Source organism: Cyanistes caeruleus, chromosome 4, assembly GCF_971803275.1.
Source record: "Cyanistes caeruleus chromosome 4, bCyaCae1.hap1.1, whole genome shotgun sequence".
Lineage (NCBI taxonomy): Eukaryota > Metazoa > Chordata > Aves > Passeriformes > Paridae > Cyanistes > Cyanistes caeruleus.
This window is the reverse complement of record NC_141704.1, coordinates 79,095,597-79,120,593: the sequence shown is the minus strand read 5'-3', so window position 1 is coordinate 79,120,593 and position 24,997 is coordinate 79,095,597. Positions and strand designations below refer to the sequence as shown.

At 42.7% G+C, this 24,997-nt stretch overlaps 1 protein-coding gene and 1 long non-coding RNA gene across 2 annotated transcripts in view; both read left to right on the top strand.

The window, feature by feature from the left end:
* Positions 1 to 616: 616 nt before the first annotated feature.
* On the top strand, positions 617 to 4,033 carry LOC111923404 (uncharacterized). The gene is made up of 2 exons (XR_002861062.2): positions 617 to 742; positions 3,809 to 4,033. It is a non-coding gene; the product is annotated as an uncharacterized LOC111923404 (long non-coding RNA).
* A 13,383-nt stretch (positions 4,034 to 17,416) lies between these two features.
* Positions 17,417 to 24,997, top strand: part of PDE3A (phosphodiesterase 3A) — a 218,173-nt gene continuing 210,592 nt past the window's right edge. Inside the window, exon 1 of the mRNA XM_023919037.2 lies at positions 17,417 to 17,853. Within this exon, the coding sequence (XP_023774805.2) occupies positions 17,539 to 17,853 (315 nt within the window). The 5' untranslated portion in view covers positions 17,417 to 17,538. The remainder of the gene's footprint in view (positions 17,854 to 24,997) is intronic.

The window sequence follows — 24,997 nt, the reverse complement described above, 5'->3', positions numbered from 1 at the left end:
GGATGTGCTATGTGCTACTGACAACTCAAAAAAAAAAAGAAAAAGAGGCTACACAGAACTATTTTACCATCTCTCTCCATCCTATTCAGTATTTTAACTTAAAAGAAAACCTGCTCTCTAAACTTTTTTAGATAGCTTTTCTTGTTTTAAAGTGGCCTGAACATGACTTTGGTGATGTTGGCATTGAATTCGTAGTTGGGTCCTTCATGGGATTTTTTATTATTTTGTTTTTGTTTTGGGGTTCTGTTTTTTGGAGTTTTTTAATCTTGAAAGGCAAGTTTCACTCTGACAGTAAATTTCATTCTGGTGAATTGAATTTAATGAGGGTGAGTTCTTCCACCATTTAAGACAGAGTTTGTTGGGGTTTTTTTAAAGTTTGGTTAGTGGTTTTGTTGTTGTTTTGGTTGGTTTGGTTTGTGTTTATTGGGGTTTTTTTGTTGTTTTTTTGGGGGAAGGGGGTTTGGTTGTTCGGCCTTTGTTGTTTTTTTTCTTTTTCTTTGGTAATGATATTTGTATTTTCCATATTTTCTGAAAGTAATGCTGCTTTGTAGCCTGGATCTCTATCTGGTGATTTTTATTTTCACGGAGCTTCCTAATTTCTTTTGCATTTTTAAGAAAATAAAGATCCCAGACACCATCAAAGCTGTTACAGGTCTCCAGGAATATCTCTATTTCAGTCTCAGATGTGATGACATCTAAGCACTGGCTGGGAACCACTCTTCTCATCAGTACATACCACCAGGTGAATATTGTTTTTTATTTTGGGGGAAAATCTGTTTGTTTATTTTTCCTCCTTTTTTCACTTCCCAGGTCTTCAACTAAAGTTGATGAAGCACTCTAAGTCCCAATTTGTGTTTTAAAGCCCTAAGCCAGAAAATAATAATAATAAAAAAAACATTTGAGAAGTTTTGCACTTTTTTTTCCTGACTTTGACATCAGCAAGAGAGGTCCTCTTAGAGCACCATAAAGTATTCTCTAAACTAGAAGTCATTCTCTTTTTTAATTAAAAATCTTTGACCCCATATTTTTCCTACAATAAGCTTCTGTTCTATTACCTTTATATTTTCAAAGCTTGTGTTCTGAAAAACAGAGTGAAGCATAAATTGTGTGCAAACAAAGAAAGCCTGACCAAAAAGCCATCTTTGAAAGAAATGAGTGTTTTTTGATGTTTAAGATGACAAACAAGTGCTCTTCATAAAGGAAGGCAGCAGGATCTGACTCATGAAGGGTAATGAGGTTTGGAAGGCATCCTGAAGGTTTGTACATCTCCTTGGATGAATATCCTTCTAAAAAGTGAATAGCAAGGGGGTTGTTCCTGCCCTCAGAGCCCCTCCTGTGGCCAGCATAACTTTTGGCCTTGATTTCAGAAATTGCAGTGCAAGAACAGCCTGCCATAACTCCTGTGTGCTCTGCTCTGTGCCTGATGCCCTCTGCCAGCTGAAATAACCTGGGCCACACCAGCTTCAGGTGGGAAGGGAGAGGGAACAGTGATTTGGCATGCCTGGCTTTTATTAACCAAACTCAACACTGCAGGCTTTTAAAGGCCATTCAGAGCCTGGGCTGAGCTGGTCACTAAATTGCTGCCTAGAGGAACACTGTCTCCTCTCCCCTCAGCTGGCTGGAGGATTGAGGGGTGATCAATCCCCCAGGATAAAGGTATCCTTGGAGACTATTCTTGACATGTCACCAGTGACAGGCACCCTGTCCTTCCATGCCATGGGATGCTCCCAAACCTCAGGAGGCTCTGGGCACCCCTTTGGTCCCCAACCCAGTGTGGGACTGTGTTTGTGTGACAGCAGCCATGCACAGAAACATGCTGTGTGTGTGTTTGATGAATGTTCCAAATCTGGGTCAAACAATATTTGCTTGGGCACGGAGAAAGTCTGGGAATTTGATCTTGGCATGCGCCTGGAGCCAAAAATATAGCACAGCAAATGGGCATAGGAAAGACCTGGCTGAAATTCACCCCTGTTATCCCAAATGTCACTCTGAATGTTCTCAGAGACTTGTAGGCTCCCAGAAGACTCAGTTGTGCCAGTGGTATCTGAATGTAATGAAGCTGACCTGTCAGAGGCACATCCCAGTCAGCACGTTAATTCACTCGCTTTACAGATGTGGTTCTTCAAAAGATCTTTGTAATATAGATTTCTGTGATTTAAACTTTGAATTGCCACCCTCTGCAGTATCTCTCACAGTTTGTGTCCCATTAAACATACCTGCAAGCCTGCTTAAGAATGTAATTAAATTGCTGCTACTGGAGGGATACTTTAGTGTCAGTCAGGAAAACATATTCACAATTGGGAAGCAGTGTCTGATTTCTCAGATTTCTCTTTTGCTCTAGCAAAAGTCCCATCAGTTTTTCTGTAAGATAATGTAACAAGGGTATCTAGAGTGTGGGTGTAAACTTACATTCTGTTTGTTCAAAGAACAAACTGCACTTAGGCTGGCCCTCAATCCACAGTTATCTCTTAAAAGTTCTCCTTTGTACATTGAAAAGATATGTGATAGCAGATGCCAAATTCAGCTTTTTAAACCATACCTAGAGTGAATAGCTAATAACCTCCTGATTCATCACTGCTGCATGTTTCAAGCTTTGCAGGTGACTTCGTTTTTGAGACTGAAATACCAATTTATTTTTTTTAATCAATTGTGTTTAGATCAGTATCTGCTGCCTATGAAACTTGTTTGGATTAAGATTTCATTATGAATGGCCCAGATTCATTTAAGAGGTTGTCTTAAAATCTCTCTGATAGAGTTGGGCAATTTATGATTATATTTCAGAGCCAGCTGCTGACTACAGAGTGAAATCAAAACCACCTCACAATTCACAGTTTTGTTTGGCTTAAAGTTTAGATGCAGTTCACAGAAAAGAAGGGATGAACTCTCCACCCCAAGATTTGCTCATCCCTTTTGCAGCTGCAGAATACTGGAGAGCAATTATTATTAGAAATCCAACTGAAAATGTTGTTTTTCTCCTATACAGGGCCCTGTTTTAACTAATAAGTCCTTCTGTAATTATTGTGGTGGTGCTGTATTGCTAAAATATTCAAATATGAGTGACATTATGAGGAGTTCTCTGTGAGGAATAAGGAATAATGCCGCAATCATAAAGAGATAGCAATTTAAAGCAACTAAATTCAGATTATACATGAAAAAAGGGGAATTAAAATGCCTGGGATTTGTTCCAGTGTCTGCCCAGATACTCTTTATGGCATCAGTCTTTGTGGAGCCACTTCACAGTTTTTTCACATTCCCAAAGAGCAACCTACATTTGATTCAATGTACACCTGTGTAAAGCAAATTTAATTTCAAAAGAATGCATCTAATCTATTCTTTTACTCAAAGAAAATGCAGCCTTGGTTGTTGTTTTGGGATTTTTTTTTCTTATTAATTAAGAGATGAACCATTATTTTTCTTTGATGTATATAATTTTCAGTTTCTAAAAAGATACACTGCATGAAAAATTTCACAAGCTGTAGTAGCACTTATGTTCTTGTGTCTTGCACTAGCACAGTCATGTCCAAAAAGTATGAAAGTTTAAGATGTGCTTTGTTTTCTTTTTAAAATCTTAGAAGAATTTTCTTTTTTTTGTTAAATCTGAGAGGCAAAACCAAGCTGTCTCTTTTAAATTTTTGAAGTATAGGTTCTTGGGAAATGCCATTGCTTTATTTTAGTTAATACAAACAATCATGAATAGCTAGAGGAAATAAGCAAAATGGAATGCTTATGCTCTTATTATATTAATAAACACATTATGAGTGAATCCTTGACAATTTAAAAAAATTTTTTTGTCTTATTTTTATTTCAGACCCTGGAATAAATCTGTGGCCAGAGTTCAGCTTGGATGGTGAAGCTGAAGCTACAGAGATAAGAAAGTGCCTGAAATGTCTCCATGTACCTGCACTATGGTCATGGAAAGCATGGAAATTATGGCAGTAGTGGATTCCCAGCCTTCTGACATTTGCTGCATTCTCCTTGTGCTGATCTTATGTATCTTAGCCCAGTATTAAATCTGACTGCCTGCAAAATAAAACCCTAGATTTATTTTCTGTTGTACATACAAAATGCTCAAGTGGTTGAGTAGACTGCATTTCATCCAGATTTAACATAAAGTTATTATCATTAAATAATCATTAAATGCTGCTGTGAATGAGATTTATACAGCAGTGATAAACTTACAGTCCCCATTAGGTTCTCTACACACTTTACAAACCCCAGCTCTAAAGGCAGAAAATATAAATGAAAACATAAGCTACAAAAATCACAGTACCATGCAGTTATTCTTTATTCTGAATTTAACTGCCTTGCAAGAGTTTTTAAAACCAGAAAATGGTTGGACATTGCTTATAGCTTTATCAGAAAAGTGCTTTCCTACCAAAAGAATATCTAACATGACAAAGGAACACCCACCTATTCTCCACTAGTAACATGAGAATATAAATATTATTTAATAAAACCAGAAATTACTGGGATCACTGGAATACTTAAGAGGAAATAAACCATGCTCCACCCACATGAAGGCCATGAAACATTGGTGTACATACCAATGTCTTAATTATCTATTCTATTTTGTGCTCTATTTAGGAATCAGGAATTGTTCTTCACTTTAAGCTCCAGTTCTCCTGTCTCAGTACCCTGTTAGTGCACTTTCCCTCTGAGGAAACCACTCATTCTGCACTTTTTGTCTCTGCAATTAGAAATGCCCAACGTGATGATGGATTTCTTCCTTCTCTGCTTCACCTCTGCACATTCAGTACTCCAAAAACCATTCAAGTTCCTCCCTTCTACATTAGCTAGATGAGCAGGTTGTTCCTGAAGTTCTGGGGATGGTTTGACTCAAAATCTTATTTGAGCATGAATGCTCACGTAGCCAGCAATGGACAGACATGTGGCTGAAGCCCCTGGTTCTAAAACCTAGAAAAGATGAGACAGAATTTGAAAATAATTATTAAGAGGAAAAAAAAACAACCCACAAACATTACTCTCTTAGGATGAGATATTGCTAAACAGAGGAGGTGCAAATAAATTTGAAAAAATATTGTGGAAGAGTCAAAGGAAGTCAAACATTTTTTGAAACTTGGCAAGTCTAGCTCACATCCTCTTGATTCTGGGTTCTTTTCACACAACACTGAGTACATTTAGGAGCTTCCAAATTTAATGGGGATTTTTAAATAATGCAACAGACTAAATCCTAAATTGGGGCCTGTCATTTCACATTTCTTTCAGTTACACAATGAAATCTGTAGGCTGCAAAAGAAGATCATGCAGTGCCCTGGGTGTAGGCATCTCTGCTTGCTGGAGAGATGGGTGAGCATTGGATAAATATGGGATGGCTGCTGCCTGCCTGCCTCCCTCCTGTGGCTGTCACTTCTGCCCCTCCAGAAAGATTGGGTGTCACTTCCAACCCCCTGGGATGCTGCAGAGCCACAGGAGTCACAGGTACATCCCACAGTCAGTCACCACATGAGAACAACTAATCTGCTGCACAGAGACACCCAGGAGGAGATAAAACTCATCTTCTAATTAATTACTCACGTGTTTGTTCAGAAATGGAGAATCACCCAAATCCTGAGCTCTCAAGAACCAGCTAGCAGTGAGGTAAAATTGGTGCCTGCAAGGCTGTGGTGTGTGAAACATTAAAAAAGGGTAAAACAAAGGACTGTCACTTACCTAGGTCTTATCAAGAATTTCCATAGAGGTGCTGAACTTAAAATAAGGAATGATACCTGAGTAATTTTCAGATTTTTAAATAAGGCTAGACTATCCTGTAAATTTATTTCAAAAATGATTGTTCAAGTAATACCAGTTAATGAAGCCTGATCCTCAGGGAAAGGACTTCAATCCATGGTGGTTATTTGTTGTTCACCTCACACAAACTTTCTCTTAATCAATCCTTCAGGTTTTTTTGGTCCTTAATCCTTAATGGTCCTTAATGAAATGGTCTTCATTAGTTTTTGCCAATTTCTGAAATTGAAGAAAACAGCAAAGATCTCAAAACCACCTTGGCCCACTGTAGTTACTAATACAGTGGTATACTCCATTATTAATTTGGCTGAAATAAGCCTATACACAATGGAAATGAGGTCTTTAGGGGATTGTCTGTCTTTCTGAGCTTTCATCTGCCCTTCTGTGCATTGCAGCCTTGCTGAAGGATCTGCAATTCACTGTTGATGAGAGCAGCTGCCCTCAGGAAATGGTTCAAATGCTCCAAGTGGCTATAGGCTTCTTCCTCGAGGAGTGAAAGGATCTGGGTAAAGGCACAAGAGACATCAGCTTGTAAGGCCATCCACAAAACCTTCCTTCAGATGTCAGAGTGGGGCAAATGTCTGAGAAGTGCTGGGATAAATGGAGAGGGATGTGGTGCTGTCGAGAGCCCAGACACAGTCTCAGCATCCAAACTGAAGAAGTTGCCCCAGTGAGAAAGAAGGGCTTCTCTCCACCCAGAGGCTGGATGTTCCCATGTCACAGGACTCCCACTGGGATTGCTGGGTGATCAGAGGAGAACAGAAAATAAAGAAGCCCTCATTTTCTACATTAGAGTGAAAAGGAGTGAGCTCTGACAGAACACAAACCAGCCAGACATGAACAGTCCCTGCTGGCGTCACCTAGGCACTTTCATTCTGAGGATCCATTATTTAAATCTTAAAATGCCTCTCTGAAATTCAGCAGAGATATTCCTGCTTTCAATAATACATTTACAATAATGCTTTCCTCCCTTCTTCAGACTTCTTTGAAATCAAGCACTGCAGCCAATGACATGTTGACAGTTTTGTATAAATTAATGAAAAAGAAGTTGGAAGTGGATGACCAAGATCTATTTATTATTATTAAACTGACCATGTATCCATGTTGCTCTTCTGAAAAGAAAATTAAGAGAAGAACTGGGAAAAAAAGCTCATTAAATGAATGATTCCGAATTTTTTCTGTACCTCAATCTACAGTACACAATTGTAAGAATCAAGGTTTCTGGTTTGAGGTGAAAATTCTTGCTCTCAATTGTAAGCAAGATTTCTTTCCTGGTATTGCTTAACATGCTGAGAAGATGTTAAAATGGATGTTTCCAATACTGGGAAAAACCTAAGTTCAAAGTTGGTCACTTAATAGATAAGGGCTAACTATTATTTAGTCCCTTTCATTTAAAAAGAAAAAAAAATTATCATCTTGGCAACAAAACACAAAGACACAAAACATTAACATTCCTGCTGAATATTTTATTATATACTTTCTGATAAAAATCTAAAATGTAAAATCTTCCTGATCCAAGCACAGAAGTGACACCTAATCTTTCTGAAGCAATGCCCTGCACTCTGGAATGTGTTGAGTTGGAAATACGAGTCCTGTGAGTCTTGTGCTCCTGTCATTTGCATGCACTCCTGTTTCACAACCCTATTTCCTTTAACACCTCAGCCTTCCCTGAACATCCTGTGTTTGTGCTGGGCTCTGCCTGTGGCAATAACCCCAGGCAAGGAGCAGGGCAAGGAGGCTGCCAGCAGCAGAGGGCTGGCACTGAGCAGCCAAGGGCTGGCATGGCACATGCCAGCTCAAACACGAGCGCTTCCCCTTGCTGCTCTCCTGCCTCTTGAGGCCAGCCAGCCAAAGATGGAATTTCTCCATTCCTGGAACATCTGGTGTAGGCTCTCAATGCTCGTAATTCTCCTCCCAGTCCCAGCCCTCTGCAGGTGCAGGGAAGTGCAGGGCAGGTTCTCTGAGAATACAGCTCTACAGTCCATCTATAAATCTTAGCCAAACACATGCCATAGGATTTAACGTGCATTTGTGTTTTTATAATTTTTGCTGAGAAAGCAATAGCAGTTGGAATAATGTTACATTATAAGGTTATGAAGCCTTGGGCAAAATCTCCAGCTCTCAGTAAATGTAGGGCTTTCTATTGCAATAAAAACCTTCATGTCAGCATCTTAAGCTGCTGTATCACTTATGCCTTTACACTCAGTCAATTTTTACCTCTTCTCTCAACACAGGCTTTCACTTCTCAGGCATTTGTCTTCACCTGCAACTCCTCTCTCACCAGCCGACCCCTTGCTGTCCTCATCTCGCACGGCAGCTCCAGGAAAACCTTCCCATGTGTGGCAGTGCTCACTGGCTCTCAGACAGGCTCTGACCTGTGAATGTTGTGTGAGCCATGACCTGTTCCTCGTTTGGCTCAGCACGGCTTGCCTGGACAGATGGTGAGTAATGGCACGCACCGCCTACTTGTCTTTCTGTGCCTTTCTCCATATGGTTCTCGTATTAGACCTGGAAACAAACTGGAACAGTTGCTGTGACTAGGAAATTAAATTCATTAAGCTCAACAAAGTTGCTGTTAAATTTTCTCGTGTTCTTGTACTGGTGTAAATGGCTGTGTGAGTCAGGTCAGACTGAGATGGGAATATGCAGTTCCCTTGATTTTATTGGGCTCAAACCCACCTGTACCGTGCCTAAAGCTTACTCTGTGGTGTGTCTGTAAGCCACTTCAGCATACGAGTGAGTTCCTCATTTCCCCCAAGAAAATCATCTCATGGCAGGCGTGAGATGGTGCAGCATTAATATCTGCACATGTACACTGCATAATATCTGTAAATGTTCTGATACTGCACAGGATTACACTGTCTAGGAAGTGGATAATGTCACTTGCTCCTTTTGGTGGTGGGAGGGGAGATAGTATTAAAGCAACCTGACATTAAAATGGATGGTTTTAGATGATAGATTTAGTTATATCCTCTTTGTGCTTAAAAGGAACTGATTAAAAATGTCAAGATTTCAGGATCTAGGATAACATCTCAAAGGGAGCCTGTAAAGGTTCATGAGTCTAACTAGCATTGTAAGAGACTCAGTGTCAAAGGCCAGAATTATTCCACAGATGTTTTTGATATACTTGTTTCTCAGTTAGTCACTTGGGACCAAATCCCCAAGAGAGAGCTACAACATGAGGGAATTTCTGTGTTGTGGGGTGGAGCACAGTGGTCCAGGCTGTTGAAGGCAATATAACACTGATTTAGGACTCAACTGCACGGCTAATGCAGTCCAGTATGGAAATGGGCTGGTGCAATTCCTGAATGGCCACAACCAGTTCCTGCTGAGAGCTCCTGCTTCCCAGCACATGGGACAAGAATGTATATTGTGGCTTCTAGCCATGTGAAGGTTTGGGTGCACAGCTCGTAGAGGTATGGAATCTGGCAACCATGAAAAGAAGGGATATTCATGGTGGAGACACCTGTCCCTACTCCAGTGGTTACTTTATGTATTTTAAATATTTTTTTTAATATCTTATTTACACTATAAATCTTACATAAGCCAGCCTGTGGGACAGGGGCTGGGATCCAGGTGTCTCTGCCCCTCAGTGAATGTTCCTACCACAAGGCTGTGGTGTCATAACTCACCACTTCTCCCTTTTTACCACAGATATTTTTTATTTATTTGTACGAAATGAAACAGATTCACCATCAAGGCTTGCAAGATTAACAAAATATTCCGTGGACAGGAATTCAAGGCACAGTTGAAGAATGAGAAGAATTTGCTACCCAGCACTCCACACTTTGTGACTGGTGATTTTGGGGAGCTGCTCCATGTGCTCACCACATGCCTCTGGGATAGAGTTTCTCAGGCGATGCAGATGGAGGAACTGTGCTTGAGAATCCTTCCAGGCATGAATTAGACATGGAGAATTCAGCTCTGCTGACACAGCAAGGCTCCTGGACAAGCCCAGAAATGAAACTTTAGCACCTGGTTTAACACTGGAAGCAGAGGACTGTAGAGGAAGCTGAGGAATTTTTGGATGCAGGCACATTAAGGTAAAGAATCTTTGAAAATCCTGCTAAACACCTACTTGCATCTTTAGATACTTACCTAACTAAAATTTGATTCCAAATCAATTTAAGAACTTACATTTCTTGAATATTAAGGCTTTGCATTACATTTTTTTCACTCTAAAATAAACTTCTTGACATGGCTCAGAGGGAGACTGTCATAAATAAGTTATTAATGAGCCTGTACCTTTGATTGTGTGCATTACATGTCAAGTGAGAATTGTTTCAATGAAATTAATTATTTTTTTGGCTAATCATTCTTAGCTTCCCTTTGCTCTCAGAGATTTGGTCATTTTCCTTGGAATACATTAGTTAAGACTTACTTTCAGCCTACATTTCTGCTTCTCAGCTATTTAAGCAGGACTCATTTTGTCAGTCTTACTAGGAAAAGATGCTTTGAAAATATCCATCCCATTTCCTAGGAAAAAAGTTGTACACTTATATACATACTTATAAATCACAAAACCAGAAAGCATTAAACTTAGTGTACTTACAGAACTATATAAAAATAAGAGCTGTTTGCTAACATTTTTTGATACTTTTGTCTCTGGAAGACAAGATAAAATGGAACTGACACCAAAGATAGTATTCAGGTTAGTAAAAATCTTGATTTGTCACCCAGAACTGTAACAAAGCAAGTTATAGAAAAGAGCACTGAATTTCCTGTTAGAGGAACAAGTGACTTCATTGTATTTCTACAGAATATTTATAAGAATTAGGAAAAGAAAACAACAACAAAACCAAACAAAAAGAGACTGAGAGAATATTTGGTGTTTAGAGACCAAGGAGCTGGATAGTCCAGCCAGATGAAAATTTATGAGGAATAGAACCCCATTCTACAAGTGTTTATGTATCCACTCAAGTTTGTTGAGTGAGCAGTGTTTTAAGTACATATTATTAAAAAAAAAATAGGAATAGTGGAAGAGTTAACTCAGTGATCAGAAAACTAAACAACATTTGAAGCACAAAATAAACACAGGGTCCTATGCAGATTTGAACCAGCCAGTGTACTTGTAATTATTACTTTCAAAAGAATTTGAATATTTGCTTTCAAAACCAGTACTTCAGGTGGCTTCAAAATTATAACATACAGAATTTTTAAAAGTTATTTTTTTCCTGAACCTAAATTTATGAGAGAGAGAAATTTATGGCATAAATATCTAATGTCAGCAAAAGCTAGCAAACCAAATTTCTGGGACAGTCATTCAAGTATTACAAAGGTTGGTCGGCATCTTTGAAACAAAAAAACACAGAAACAGAGGGCTTGCAGTCACGTTGCTATAGGACATTTCTTTCAAAAATAACAGGTCACTGCTAAAAGTATTTGTGTTCTAGAGCCCAAAGCAGGCAGTGGTCTCAGAAGTGGCTTGAAGAGCCAGCCCATGTGGATGAGGTTCAGCGTGTGTCCGTGGGAATGGATTGCTTTCTGCAGATCCACGCAGCCCTCACTAGGAAAATCAGATCTTTGAAGGAATTTTGCCTGCCTTGGTATAATTACACCTCATTTTCTTACAGCTCTGCTTGCCCTGTGGCTATGAAAAGTAAGCTTGCCTTGCTCCAGGAGATTGTTTAAGGTACTGTTTATAGACACAGGAGATCAGTTTTCCACAGACCCGGCTCACATTGACTATTGCAATAAAAACCTCTGGATCACAGGAACTCTCAGCTGTGATAAAACAGAATCACCCTTTGAAAACGAGATTCCCTCCATGGGCACCATCAAAAACTTTTCCATTCACGTGTCTGTTACAAGAGCTTGGAGTGACACAACAATGAGGAATGGCTTCAAACTGGATTGGACTCAATTAGATTGAATCTAATTGAATTCAAATTAGATTGGATACTAGGCAAAAATTCTTTGCTATGAGGGTGGTGAGGCCCTGGCACAGGCTGCCCAGAGAAGCTGTGGATTCTCTATCCCTGGAAATTCTCCAGGCCAGGTTGGATGGGGCTCTGAGGTCTAATGGAAGATAATGGAGATCCCAGGTCTAGGAGAAGGTGTTCCTGCCTATGGCAGAGGGTTGGAACAGGATGCCCTTCAGGATCCTTTCCAACCCAAAACATTCCATGATTCCATGATCCTACTGACAAAAGGTCCATAGACAAAACAAAACAAAACAAAAGATCAACAGCAACGAAAAGAAATTTAGAAAAGTTAACCTATAAAAGGCTCCAGTCACACTCTCCTCTCCAGAACTGGAATTTTACTCTTCCATAATAGCACGATCATTCATGTAAGCTAAAAGTGATCCATTCAGTTCTGAATAATTCTTATTTTGAAGTATAGTTTGTACTTTCTTAAATGCCTCTAGTGGAAGTCTAACAGACTTACAGAGACTGAAAACTCACTTCTGTGCTTGGAAAAAATCGGAATCAGCCTATTCTTTCCAGTGCACGAGGATTCTAATTGTTTTCCTAATACAGTAACTGTGATTTTTCCTATGCACACCCCAATGGAAGGCAATGGAAATTTTCATAAATTAATAAATTTGATTTGTCATCAAGTGGATGTTCTCCACAATATAGGACTTCATTTTTGTTCATTACATACCTCAGTCATCCCCTTATGAAATAAACCTTGAAATTGTGAATTACATAAAACAGATGCAGCGTGGGTGTTGTGAGCATGCCTGCACTCAACCCCAAAATAACGTTATTTACTACTTCTTTGCTGAAAATGGTATAAAAATAATCCAATTCACATGGTAAATATGCTTCAATGCCACATTCACTATTAAAATCACTGAATCAGCAAGATAACTCACACATTAATTTTTTTTTACTGCATACTACTCTGGATGCTTAATGAGTTACATGAAAAAAGCGTAATTTTAAAAACTTTCAATTGAATTTCATGTGATGGTCTGTGAAATGCCACTGAAGTCAGAAAAATGCTCATATTTGTAAGTAAGCATATTTTTAAGTGCTCCAGTAAACAGAGATATAAATCTTCCATGCAACGTACTGGCCATCACCTAAACTCCAATGGATTTTAATGACTTAGAGAGTTTGTAAAATAATTTGAGATCCTAACACAGAAAACTAGCATAAAAGTCCAGAACATTACTACCATGTTTTAACCATAGTACATTTCAAAAATTAGGCAAATTTGACTTTACTCAGTCAATTAACATTCAGTAGCTTTATAAAAATTTATATAGAATTATCCACATGCAAAGCCATAAGAAGTTGAGGAAAGTTTAATGACAAGGAATAAGAGAAAAAAAAAATAACAAAAAAATGTAAGAATAATTACTGTAAATATAGACCAAGAGTGGTAAAGTTGAAAATGTATGAACAAAACTGTCTCTGTTTCTCCTTTCCACCCTCCCCCCATGGCACACTTCAGTAGGACATGGTGCAGAACTTACTTCATTTTCACTACTGCTTCTTTTCACCTAGAAGAGCATCTCACTTCAGCTCAGTCTCAGCATTTCTGCAGGATTTGTGACTTCTGTTTTGTTGCACCACTATTTTTGGGGGGCACAAACCATGTAACCTGTGAGGGGAAGTGGCCCTGTACATGTTTCTGGTGGTTCCCCAGAGCAGCTGTGGCCCAGTCCCTGTGACCACAAACCAGCAGTAGCCTGAGAAAAGATTGCAGGGAAGTGTGGACAAACCAAACAAATGCTGCTTGTCTGATCTGGATAGCTGGGCTAAACAGTTCCATTGTGAAACCTCTACCCCTCTCCTCAGTGGTCAGGGAAAGCACTGTTCCTCTCTTTAGATGGAGAATCATGTTTTGTGTGGATGCCTCAAGTCCCCTGAGAGGACTAGGTGAAAGTACTGTTGCCTATGCCATGTAAAATTCACTTCATCTTCTTCACCAATGGCTAAGAATGAAGTGATTCTGAGACTGATGATTATGTCTTGGGGAACAGTCAGCTGTCCAAAAATTCTTTACATCTCCTTTTCTTCATTGTCCATTTCCTGCTCTTTGTTGTCCAGAGCAAACTACTTTTTCTTTGCAGTTAAAGCCAGTTCACCTTTATTTTCTTACAGGACTTTCTGTGACAGTAACCCATGAAATTTCCTGGGTTTGTCTCCTTTGAAGTCTCTAAGAACTCTCCACCATCACTATGGAAATGGCACTCCAAATGTAAACAGAGTGGCCATTTTTGGTTTTCACTGCAGTGTGAACTGCTGCAGTTTCTTTGGTGAATGAATGACACAACGACCTCATAATATGTAATGATTCCTATCTTCTTTGGGTTGTGGTAGACACCTATTCATCAAAAGGAGGCTGAGCCTGCAAGGGCCAAAAAGATGCATCACCAGACCTTCTGTGAAGTCTTGAGCTGTTCACTATTTGTAGAGGTAGAGATCTGCCTGCCCAGATTTTCTCTTTTCTAGAGAAGACAGAATTTTTTAGGTGACAATAACTATATGCTCAACATACTGTTTAAGAGGTACCTGTCAGCTGCAGACAGCCTAATCCAGTGGAATCATACCCTGAAGAATGAAGTAACACAAATACCCTCCTGCCTTTCCCCTTCCTTTTGTGTGTCCCTGCACAGGTAATCTCCTAAATGGTCATTATTTCTCATCTTCTGTTCTGTTTGGCTCATCACCTACCATGTTTTCCCACCTGGCACTGATTTAGATGGAGATGCAAAAATTAAATTACTGTGAAAGATCTTCACAACTTAAGTGCCTAAAACACCCTTAGATAGTAGATGAATAAGAAACAATTACATTGTTTCATTCAGAAACGTGCAGAACTATTTTTATCAAATCCCAGGTGGTGGAGAGCACAGCAAAGTTCATCATCCCATGTAATGATCAATACATAAGAATTTGTGCCGTGACTTTACGAGCCTTGACTTTCATCATGTTACTTAATGCATGATGTGAGAATCGATATACCAGAAAAAAAGGCTCTTAATTTGACTTTCTTGTGTCAGCTTCAGAGCAGAAAGTGGCAGATGCCTTGGGGAGGTATGGTCTGTTTCATGTGAGACTGGAAAGAACCTAAAATGCATCCAGCCAAAAAAAAAAAAAAAAAAAAAAAAAGCTACTGCTTTTAATCTAAACAGAATAATTAATGTTTTAGCTTAAGGAATTAAAAGAATATAGTTAAGTATCCAATTATCTGCTTTGATCTATGTATTATAATTCTAAAGGGGGGTGGCAGCAAAAAGAATTAAGGTAGGGAGTGTTTATTCCTTTAGTTCCTATTTTTGTTTTCATTATTTTATTTAAAGTGTCAGTATTTCTGGTATCAGGAAGCATAAGTGTAAAGTAACAAAGTGGAGATAAATTAAGATGTAAGCAAATGCTGGTCAGTAAGGGAATATTAGGTCAAAGCTCTGATCTATCTGATTTGCAACTCCTGCATGTGTGGTATCCAGTATTGCAATATCCATTTATTTGCATTCTGTTTTGATGCATCTAGACTTAGAAACACCTGAAATATTTTTATTAAAAAAAACCTGAAAAAGAGTCATGTAATTATTACTATCTGGGCACTGGCTCTGTCTCTGGGAGGTTGATGTTTAGGGTAGATGGAACCCAGCTATGTTTTTCTAGGTGTGTATGGCAACCTGCTGATTGCTGTTTCACCAGAATAAACTCTAAACCTTTCCAGCTGTTATTAATCTGGCCCCTTAACCTTTAAAAAAAACCAGAGGCTTTCCATTGCTCTGAGCCAAACTTTGCTAACAATATCTAGGTTGTTTTCAAACCAAGCTTCAAACATAAAAATGACTAATAAATCCATATTCCATAATAGTCAGGCTGGAAAACTATTATTTTAAAACAGGCTCAGTTTTTATGACCCATTTCTAATAAAAATCCCAAGTATGCTTCACTAATGCTACCATTTCAGATACTCAGATCCCGGATGATAAGCATGATATCCAGATAGATACACCAATAAATATGTAAAGGCTGTAAATCTGTCTCAAATTAGTGATTTGTAGATGTGCGAGGCGGGGAGAGGGCTGGGAAATTCTGTTTTCTAATCTGTTCGTTTCCTGACTCTTAATGCTCTGTCACTTCACAGCTGGTGATTGTATTTTTCTGTGGTTTGTATTAAGTGCTAAATACATTACTCCATGCTCTTCGGGGCACCCGGGGTTTTGCAGACTTTTAGCCTGCACCTGATTACACTCGTGTGAAGACCGATTTTGGGCAGTCCAGGGGCAGGGCCAGAGTCTGCCCCTAGCATGCTGTGGAGCCCTCCGGCGTGAAGGTGAGGTAGGTTTTGAGGAAGGAAAGGGCTTTTGGATGGAGCTACAGCCTAGAAATCCATAATCTTGGGAAGATCCCGCTGCCTTCGGGATTCCAGCTCGGGCTTCCTATTAAAACAAAAACACAAGCAGAAATAATCACCGTAAACATCCATCTTCCTGACTCTTTTACGGCCTCGTAATTGCCCCCACCCTGACAGGAGGATTTATGTCCTGGCTGCCAGGGAGCGGCTCCGGGGGAGCGCGGGGCAGGGCCGGGCTGCGCTTCCCCGGGAGCCGCTCCTGCAGCTTTGGAAGCGGCAAAGCCCCCGGTTCCCCTCCTTCGTTATCGCCTCCAACACTCAGACTCGGGTTCGGCCGCTTGCTCGGGGCAGGTTTGCTTCTAGGCTTCGGGCAGCCTCATCTCCTGGCCGGGAGGAGCGCTTTTCCCGTGTAAAATTCAATTTCCCTGCAGCGCTCAGGAGGGAAATCCTCTCCTTTTCGCTCGTCCTCCTTTTCTCTTCCCAAGCAGGCTTACGTTCAACTTTCTCCCGCAGGTCTCTCTCTCGCCCTCCCGGCAGGACTTCGCAACTTCTGCCGCGGTTCCGCTCGCCTTTTATTTGCCCTTTTTTTTCCTAGCCCTGGGCTTTAATTTTTTTTTAATTAATTTTTTTTCCCCCTGTCATTTCTCATTCCCCCGGGACCCCCGCAGGCCGGGCAGGACCCTCCGGCGGGCAGCGCTGTTCCGCGCCCGCCGGGAGCGCCCGGAAGGCAAAGGATGGCCTAGAAATTAAACAGCACTGCTGAGGTGGTACATCTGCCTCTCCCCCCGCCCGCGCCCCCTCCCCATTTTCTTACACCGCTTAGGGTTTTTCCCGTGTCTATCCCAGTCCTGTACTCCTGAAAGGAGATTTTAGTTTCCCCCGCGCCCCCAAGGCCGCGGTGCTGGCGGAGCGGCGCTGGGCTCTCGGGGAGGGGGCGAGCGGGGGGCGAGCGGGGGGCTCCGCAGGAAATGCCGGCGCTGCTGCGGCGGGGAGCGCCCCCGGCCAGCGGGCTCTGACCACCGGGGCCGCTCCCGTCCCTGCCCGCCTGGGAATAAGCGCCGGGGTGCCAGGGGAGCCCGGCGGGGCCACGGGCAGCGGCGGCGGGGCGGCAGCGGCGGAGCGAGGGGCGCCCGCCCGGACCGCGCCGCTGCCTCCTCCGCGGGAGCCCCGGGGCCGCCGGAAACTTTCCTCGGCGCTGAGCGCCGGCTCCCTCCTGCTGCTGCCGGCCCTGGCGGCGAGGCTGGAGCGGGGGGAGCGGGGCTGGCTGTCCCTGTGCCCGGCTGGAGCCTCGTTGGGCGCGGGGCGCTGCCCGGTGCGGGGCGGCCGCGGGCGGCGGCGCTGCTGCTGCTGCTGCTGCTCGCCGCCTGCTGCGGGGGGGAAGCGCTGGCGCAGACGGCGCTGGCGGCGGGGGAGGAGGAGGAGGAGGAGGATCACTTGCTCTCCCTCGCCGCCACGGGGGTGGTGCTGAGCTGCCTGGCCGCCGTGACATGGCTGGTGCTGAAGCTGAGGCAGGGCGTCCTCATGCTCGCCGTGACTAGCGCGGCCAAGACCACGTCCCTCGTCGCCTTGGAGAGGGTCCCGGCGTCCTGGCGGCCCTACCTGGCCTACCTGCTGGGGCTGCTGGGCATCCTTCTGGCCGGCTACGCCGACCGGCTCTGGCCCCCGCGGCGGGCCGCCCCGCTGGCCGAGCCTCCCGCCGCCCCCCCGGCCGCGGACGAAGCCCCGGTGCTCAGGCGGCGGCGGCGGTCCAGCTCCATGATCTCCCCCGAGATGTCGGGAGGCAGCGGCAACAAGACCCACCGGAGGACCTCGCTGCCCTGCATCCCCCGGGAGCAGGTAGGGCAGGGGCTGGGGGGAGACGGGTCCCAAAGTTTGCCGGGGGTCCCGCGGGCGGCGGAGGCGCCGGGAGCTGCGCCTTCCCCCGCTCCTCGCCGCAGGGGCCGCGCACCGTGCGGGTTTGTCCCGGAGCCCCGGGACGGAGCCGGGGGAAAGCCGGGGCTCTCCGGACCAGTCTGGCTTGCCCCGGCTGCGAGCAGAGGGCTCGGGGTGCGCTTTTCTCTGCCAGCTGTCCTCGGCGCTGGCTTTCCTAAAGCTGGCAGAGGAAGGGCTGGGGTGGACGGTGCCCGCTCGGCTCTCGGAGCCGGTGAGAACCTGCCCTGAGCGCAGCCCTCGGCTTCCCCAGCATCACTTAGGGAAGCTGTTTCAAACCTGTAGTTTCCTAGAAAGGGACTTGAGCCTTTTAAAACTCGCTTTAAGCTTGAAAGGGGTGTGTGTGCCACAGCAGCTTGTCCTCGGTGGGAGAAGTCCCTTATCAGGGCTGGAGCCTGTCCGCTGAGGCTCGTCTTTGCACTTTGGCTCCCCAAGGCTGTTGCCGTGCGTGTAATCAATAGCTCCCGCTCCGCCGTGGCTGTGGGAAGCGCTGCGAGGCACACGCGATTTATCTCAACTTTGTTTCCTTTGCGAGGCTGTGATTGGAATGGCTGAGCCAGAACTTTATTACCAGAACTTTATTCATTTCAATGCACACCTCAAAAAACACCGGAGGAAGAAGCGATCGAGCCCCGGTATCTTTACTGCACGGCTGTGTAGAGCTGACACGGACACAGAGTGGGCTCAGTTCTGCCCTTGAAGTGTTTCTCAGCTGTTTTGGGATTTAAGATTGCCCCACAAAAAGTATCGCTCCACGGTCCGTATAACTGAGTGTTTTCAAAGTCAGCGCAGCCCCCGCTGAACAGTGGAAAGGGAAACCTGGGGGGAAAATAAGTATCAAATGCTATCAAACAAGCTTTCTTTTTCATTTAGTATTGGAAATGATTCTCTGCGCCGTGATCAAGTGAAGCGTGTTATCACACACCAAAGGTTTTCTTTCAGGTGGCTTGCTGGATAAGCAGCAAAGTATTTTCCAAGTAATGGCATGTAACTATATGGTGTGGGTGGCTAGTTTGTTTCTGGAAATGGTTTGATTACATCCCTTTGTGGTTGGTTTTGACATTTCTTAGAAGAGGGCCTGACAACCTTATATACTTGAGACTTGTTTTACAACAAATGTACTTATTTATTTAACAGTTTTGTTTAGGTAAAGTAAATATTTACCATAGACAAATACAGTGTGAAAAAGTAGAAAACTGACCCAGTTCTGACTTTAACAGGAACTGAGAGGGAACGGTGCAAGAGTAATTTGTAAGTACAATAAGGCACGAAATTCAAACTGTTTATGCTTACTTGGTGGTGCTAGGCATTTCTGGTGGTTTCTTACAATAATAATTTGTAAGGTTTTAAGCATATTTTCCCCTTGCTTTCACACTTCAAATAAATGCAGCCTTTTAGTTAACATCTCTAAATGTAGTCTTTCGGAGACAGGACTCAGTGACCTTGGTCCTTGTCTTTTCTTATGGAGGGACTTCAGATCTCATGCATATACCAGAACATGAAGCTGGTGATGGATAATGAGGTAGACTTACTTTCCTTCCCTGATGGCTCATTATTTGGGGACAGTGGTCAGCTTTGCCCTGAGCAATTCCCATTTCCAGGCTGTAGAGCTGGGCTGGAGTTATCTGGAGACTGTTCAGCTCACCCGCTGCAGGATTTTGGCAAATTTTCTTTTGTTCTCACTTGCTGTTAATCAATAGTGAGATCTGGTATTGCTGGTGTCACTGTGTGATTAGAAATGGGTGATTACTTTGGAGTTTGGGGAGACTTCCTGTATTTTTTTTATTTTTAATTTTTTCTAGCATAACTTGAGTGTGTGTATGTAAACTTCTGTCCCTAAAAGCTATTCTCTTAAATAAATGCTGGCATGATAGAAAAATGGAAAAGCTGAAACAAAGCTCTGGAAGGACCTCAAAGAAATGTTGAGAGAAGTAGGACTCTCTTACAGCAAGCAGAGTTTATATTTATAGCAAAAATCAGCTCCCTGTAGACTTAAAGCACAGGTAAATGTTTTTCTTTTGGACAGTTTTTAAATATAACCTGTTAAAAATAGAGATGAAGGCTTTGAAAGAAAACCCGGCCTTCTCTTGCGCCCCTGTTTTTAAAAAATATCCTCTAAATGTTTCTGGTCTTGTTTGTACATCTGTGAGCTGCCAATAATTTTAATCAGGAAATAGATCCAATTTATTGCTTTGAAACACATACTTCAATTTAGTGAGTAACATTAGGCAAAGTTTTAGAGATCTTTCCCATCACCTCCTGTGTAACCTTTCCTGAGCATTTAATTGAGCTTTTATTTTTCCAGAATTTCATTCCCTTCATATCTGACTGTTTTTGTTAATATGAGATTCTGTGAAAGTTTGAATTTCTGAATTTTTCTTTATTGGTAACACACTACTATGTGTAACATCTCAACTATAATCTGAATTCTTCCCTACTAGAATTTGAAGGTGAATCTATGTGGCATTGTGATGTAAAGGGAAGTAGCAGAAATTGCATACTGACAACATGGATATTGTATTAGCACATCTTGTGTTAGCTGCCTATCAGTTCCAAAAAGAATTTGAAAAGAAAAACTTTCCTTAAAAAAAGTCACCATCCAGAATTCAAATGGTACAATGATGCAACCTTCTGTTGTTGCTAAAAGTGCTCTTTCCCCATTTTTAGTTTAATTCTGTGCTTTTTGTGGTTGCTTTTTGTATATGTTCTCTCTCTTTCTGAACTTTGGCAGTGTCTTTGGATTAAAAGCTTCCAGACTGGTGTGTGTGTGTGTAGATCTCATTGAGAAATGTGTGCCTGATCTTGCTCCCAGCTGAGTGTTGTCTCCTTGTGATTTCATCAAGGCTGGCTGAGGATGCTCAGCTCCTTGAGGGCTCACTCACCCAGATTTGAAAGAGGATGCAAGTGAATTTGTGAATGGATGGATGGATAAGACAGGGAATGAATGAAGAAATACTTTTTTTTTTTTTTTTTTTCAGTAAATGCAAAATGCCACCAAGAAGATGATGGCTTTTGGAGTTTTTTCTCCAGGTTTTTGCAAACATTTCATCTCTTCCTGAAAGTGTGGAGAGGAGGTTGATGGGGGTAGGGAGGGGAGCAGAAATGTGTTCTATGTGTTGTTTTTTTCCCATTAAAATATTATAATGCCTGTATGCTCTGGAGCTTGTGCCTCTGATTGCTGTGTGAATCTCGGCATTCTGTAGTTCAAGGGGGTGATTTTGTCCTGGTGGGCAGAATGCTGCACAGGAGACTGTAGCTGGGCAATTTTAAACCATGCTGAAGACTCCTGATTTTGGTTTTGAGCTTTGCTTGTTTGTTTTGTTTAGGGGAATGGGAAGCTTTCAGCAACCTTGGATTTATTACAAGCGTGTGTTATTTACAGCTGCTACAAATAGTTTGATTTGCTTTTGCAGGATTTTCCTTTTATACCTTAGAGAACTGTAGGGGTACAGTGCACATCAGTGCCTGAAGGACTTTCAAGTCCCTAAATTGCTGGGTGACACAGCCCTTTGAGAGAAGGCATTTGTGAGGTGATCCATGGATGAATCTTGCCCTGATCCATGCAGGAGGCAGCACCAGGATGAAGGTGCCTGTCCCCAGCTGCCAGGCCAGCAGCTCCACATACACCCACCCCATCCTGTTCTCTGCCTTCTAAGGCAGACAGGTTTTCTATCCATTCTCCTGATGTATTTCTATTTTCCTCTTTCCCTCCTTCAGGGCAGCTGGAGAAGTAGAAAGCTCTTTGCCTTCCCGAGGGACATCTGAGGCTCTGTCACTTATTTTCAGTTGGTTTGAAACTTGGTAGCTGTTTCGTGCTGCTGCATCTTTCCCATCCCTTTTCTCCTTGTTAAGAGTTATTTTTTCAGACTTTGGTGCCAGACTCGTTTATCTTCCTTCAGCAGCTGCAGTGTTTTTTTTTTTTTGCTTGACTGACTGTTTTTCATGGGGTTCTGGGTGGTAACTCTGCTTGTTCTCAGCCTGTAGCCTGGGAAAGTTGTGGGACCGTCGTTATCACCGCCTGTCTGTGGAGTTGAGAAGACAATACTGTAAATTTTCACATGGCCAAAGATATCTCTGCAGTGATAAGATCTAAGGAACAGTGAAGAAAAAAAGTATATTTGTTGGTTTTGTTGGGTTTTTTTTCCAAGGGAAAATTAAGGCTTTATCTCTCCTCACTGTTTGATAGTGAGAACTTTGTTAGTACCAGGAATATGTTGCTTCTTCCCCTTTGCTGCTTCTTCCTCATTTTGCCTTAAAAAGTAGACAAATGTATCCTTATATTATAACCAATTTTTAATAACATGGAACCTGTCCCCTGGCTTAAAAATGGGAGTGATCAGGGTGCAACATAGAGAAATTAAAATTTTAAAGGGGAGATGGCAAATGGAATTCAGATACTGAACTTTGTGTCAAAGACATAGGTCTCCTATTAAACATGTGAGGTTTTATATACCATATACCTCCTGCTAATAAGGTTTATTGGGCTATAATTACTCCGATAAGATTTAATGGCATTGCCATTTAGGTCACTAAAAACTAAGAAATACTGAGGAGTTATGTCATCTGGTGACTTGCTGAAACACAACAGTGTGAAATATTTAAGTAAGGCTCCGGGAAAAATCACCCAGGGATTCCAGACGTAATGCTTTATTTTCTTTTGCATGGCTTCATTTACGCAAACCTGCTCTACTTGGGTTTTTTCACTTTTCTTTCAGCCTCAAAAAAATGTTAAAACTGCTGCTGAAGCTCTCATGAAGGGATTAGAATCTATTTTTGTCAATTGGTTAAATCAAGAAATGTATATTATGGTATTCTGGCAAAAAAAGTACAGTAGTGACTTTCTGCTCTTTCTGCCTGAAGTGTGAAAATGCAAAGCTGGGGAACTGAAAGAAATCCTGTGTACTCTGGGTTGTCATGTTAATTAAATAAACAGCCAGAACAGTGACCCTGTGTATGAAATGTGTTTTGAGAAGCTTGTTGGGGGTTGGAGGGGAAAAACAGTGACACATGATGTTTTGGACATTAACTGTGACATTTGTATGAATTTCTCCTAATCTGCTGTTAGTGTTCTTGCATTCCAACTGTTTTTTTTGTGGGAGACTGAGGCATAGCTGTGTATTGCAAATAGAAGGAATTTTTCTTGGGCTTTTTTTCTTTAAAAAGTAATATAAAAAAAATAATCTCAGCCTGGAAGTGAAAAGGTTGCTGGGTCCTGGTGTCTGCAAACCACAGGGCTTGGAATGGGGGTGAGCTGACTGCATCCTAGATGATTTGAGACTGAAAAGAACACTGCTGGAATTAAAGCTTTGAGCCAGTTGCTGTGATTTCCTTAGGTAATCTGATGGGAGATGTACAGCTTGTAGCATATCCCTTGACAGATAAGGAAACAAATGTACAGATTCAGATAACAAAGCGGAAGTCATGTTTTACTTTGTGCATGGATTTTCCATTTTTTCTCCTCTGCTTGGTTTTGAAGAAGCTTTTTTATTAATTACCAAACACTTTCCTCAGAGTCTCTTCTGATTTAGTCAGGGTGTCACTCAAAGAAACACCTCTCATTTGGACTATGCAGTTTTTCAGGTTCCAGGAGAAAGGTGGTGGGGTTAGTTTTTATTTTTTTCTTTTTTTTTTTTTCTTGTTTGCTCATTTGTTTGGGTTTTTTGTGTGTGTGTGTGTGCGTTTGTTTTTTTTTTCTTTTTGTTTGCTTGTTTCTTGGTGGGGTTTTTATGTTCAAGTTGTCTTGCTCTAAGTTCTGCTGCGAGTTTTGCTTTAAGCCCTGCTCCAAGTCCGCAGCTCTTTGTACCGGGAGTAATCAAAGCAATAATGAGATGCCATTGTCTGATTGTCTGTCTGAGTTTTGTGGAGTATCAGCCCTTTTCTTCCTGAACCGCTTTTGGAGATTCACTGGGCTTGTGGGAAGAGGAGGCTCCCTACCCCTTTATCAAGCTTTGGCCTCTTTATTTATTTAAAGGAAGGGTTTGAGCTGTTTTCTTCTCCCTGTGTGTGGGTGTATGGCATCGCGGCGAGCCTTGGCTGATGGTGATGATGGTGATGAAGGCGGTGCCGGGCGCTGCCGGCGCTGGCGGGCGCGGCCCCCTAGAGGGCACAAACATCATCCACAAAATCTGTCCGTGGTCCTTAACTCAGCCCGTGCCGGGATCGGCTCTGCACTGCTGCTCCAGCCGCCTCCCTCCCCGTGGCTCCGCCGTGTCAGAGCCGGGAGCTGCGCTTTGCTGGTCCTGGTGGGTCCTTCCCCAGGCGGAGAATGTGCTGTGCACCTCCAGACTCTGCGCAGCCACTTAGAAATAAAATGGGAAATGCCACGTGAAAAGTGCGATAGCGGAGTATCCCACTCTCCTCTGGCTTGGTGAGGCTGCAGCTGGAGCTCGGTGTCCCATTCTGGGCTCCTCACTTCAGGAAAGACAAGGAACTTCTGGAGGAGGTTCAGCACAGGGCTATGGAGATGATGAGAGCACTGGAGCATCTCTCCCGTGAGGAAAGGCTGAGGAAGCTGGGCCTGCTTAGCCTGGAGAAAAGATGGTTGAGAGGGAATCTTATCAAAGCATCCAGATCTCTGAAAGGTGGGTGCCAAGAGCAGGGGCCAGGCTCTCTTCAGTGGTGCCCAGAGACAGGATAAGGGGCACAAACTGAGACACAGCCACTTCCACCTGAACATGAGGAAAAAGCCCAGTGAGAGTGACTGAGCACTGAACACCATCCCCAGAGAGGCTGTGGAGAGATTCCAAACCTTAATTCAACCTGTGTCACCTGCTCTAGGTGAGCCTAGAAACTGCATTCAGAGGGGCCTTGGCAGTAGGGCTGGACTAGATGATCTCCAGAGGTGCCTTCCAACCCCAGACTTTCTGTGATTCTGTCTAATGTGCTGATGAGAAATGGTCCTTCACTGCTGTTCAACGCAGGAGGGGGATGGATGTGTTCGTGGTGCCTCCTCAAGGGTTGCTGGACAAAAGGGAAAATATGCAGCACAAGGAAGATACTGGTGGTTATGAGAGTTTGGTCAGAGAAATGGCACTGTTAATTTTTGAACCTG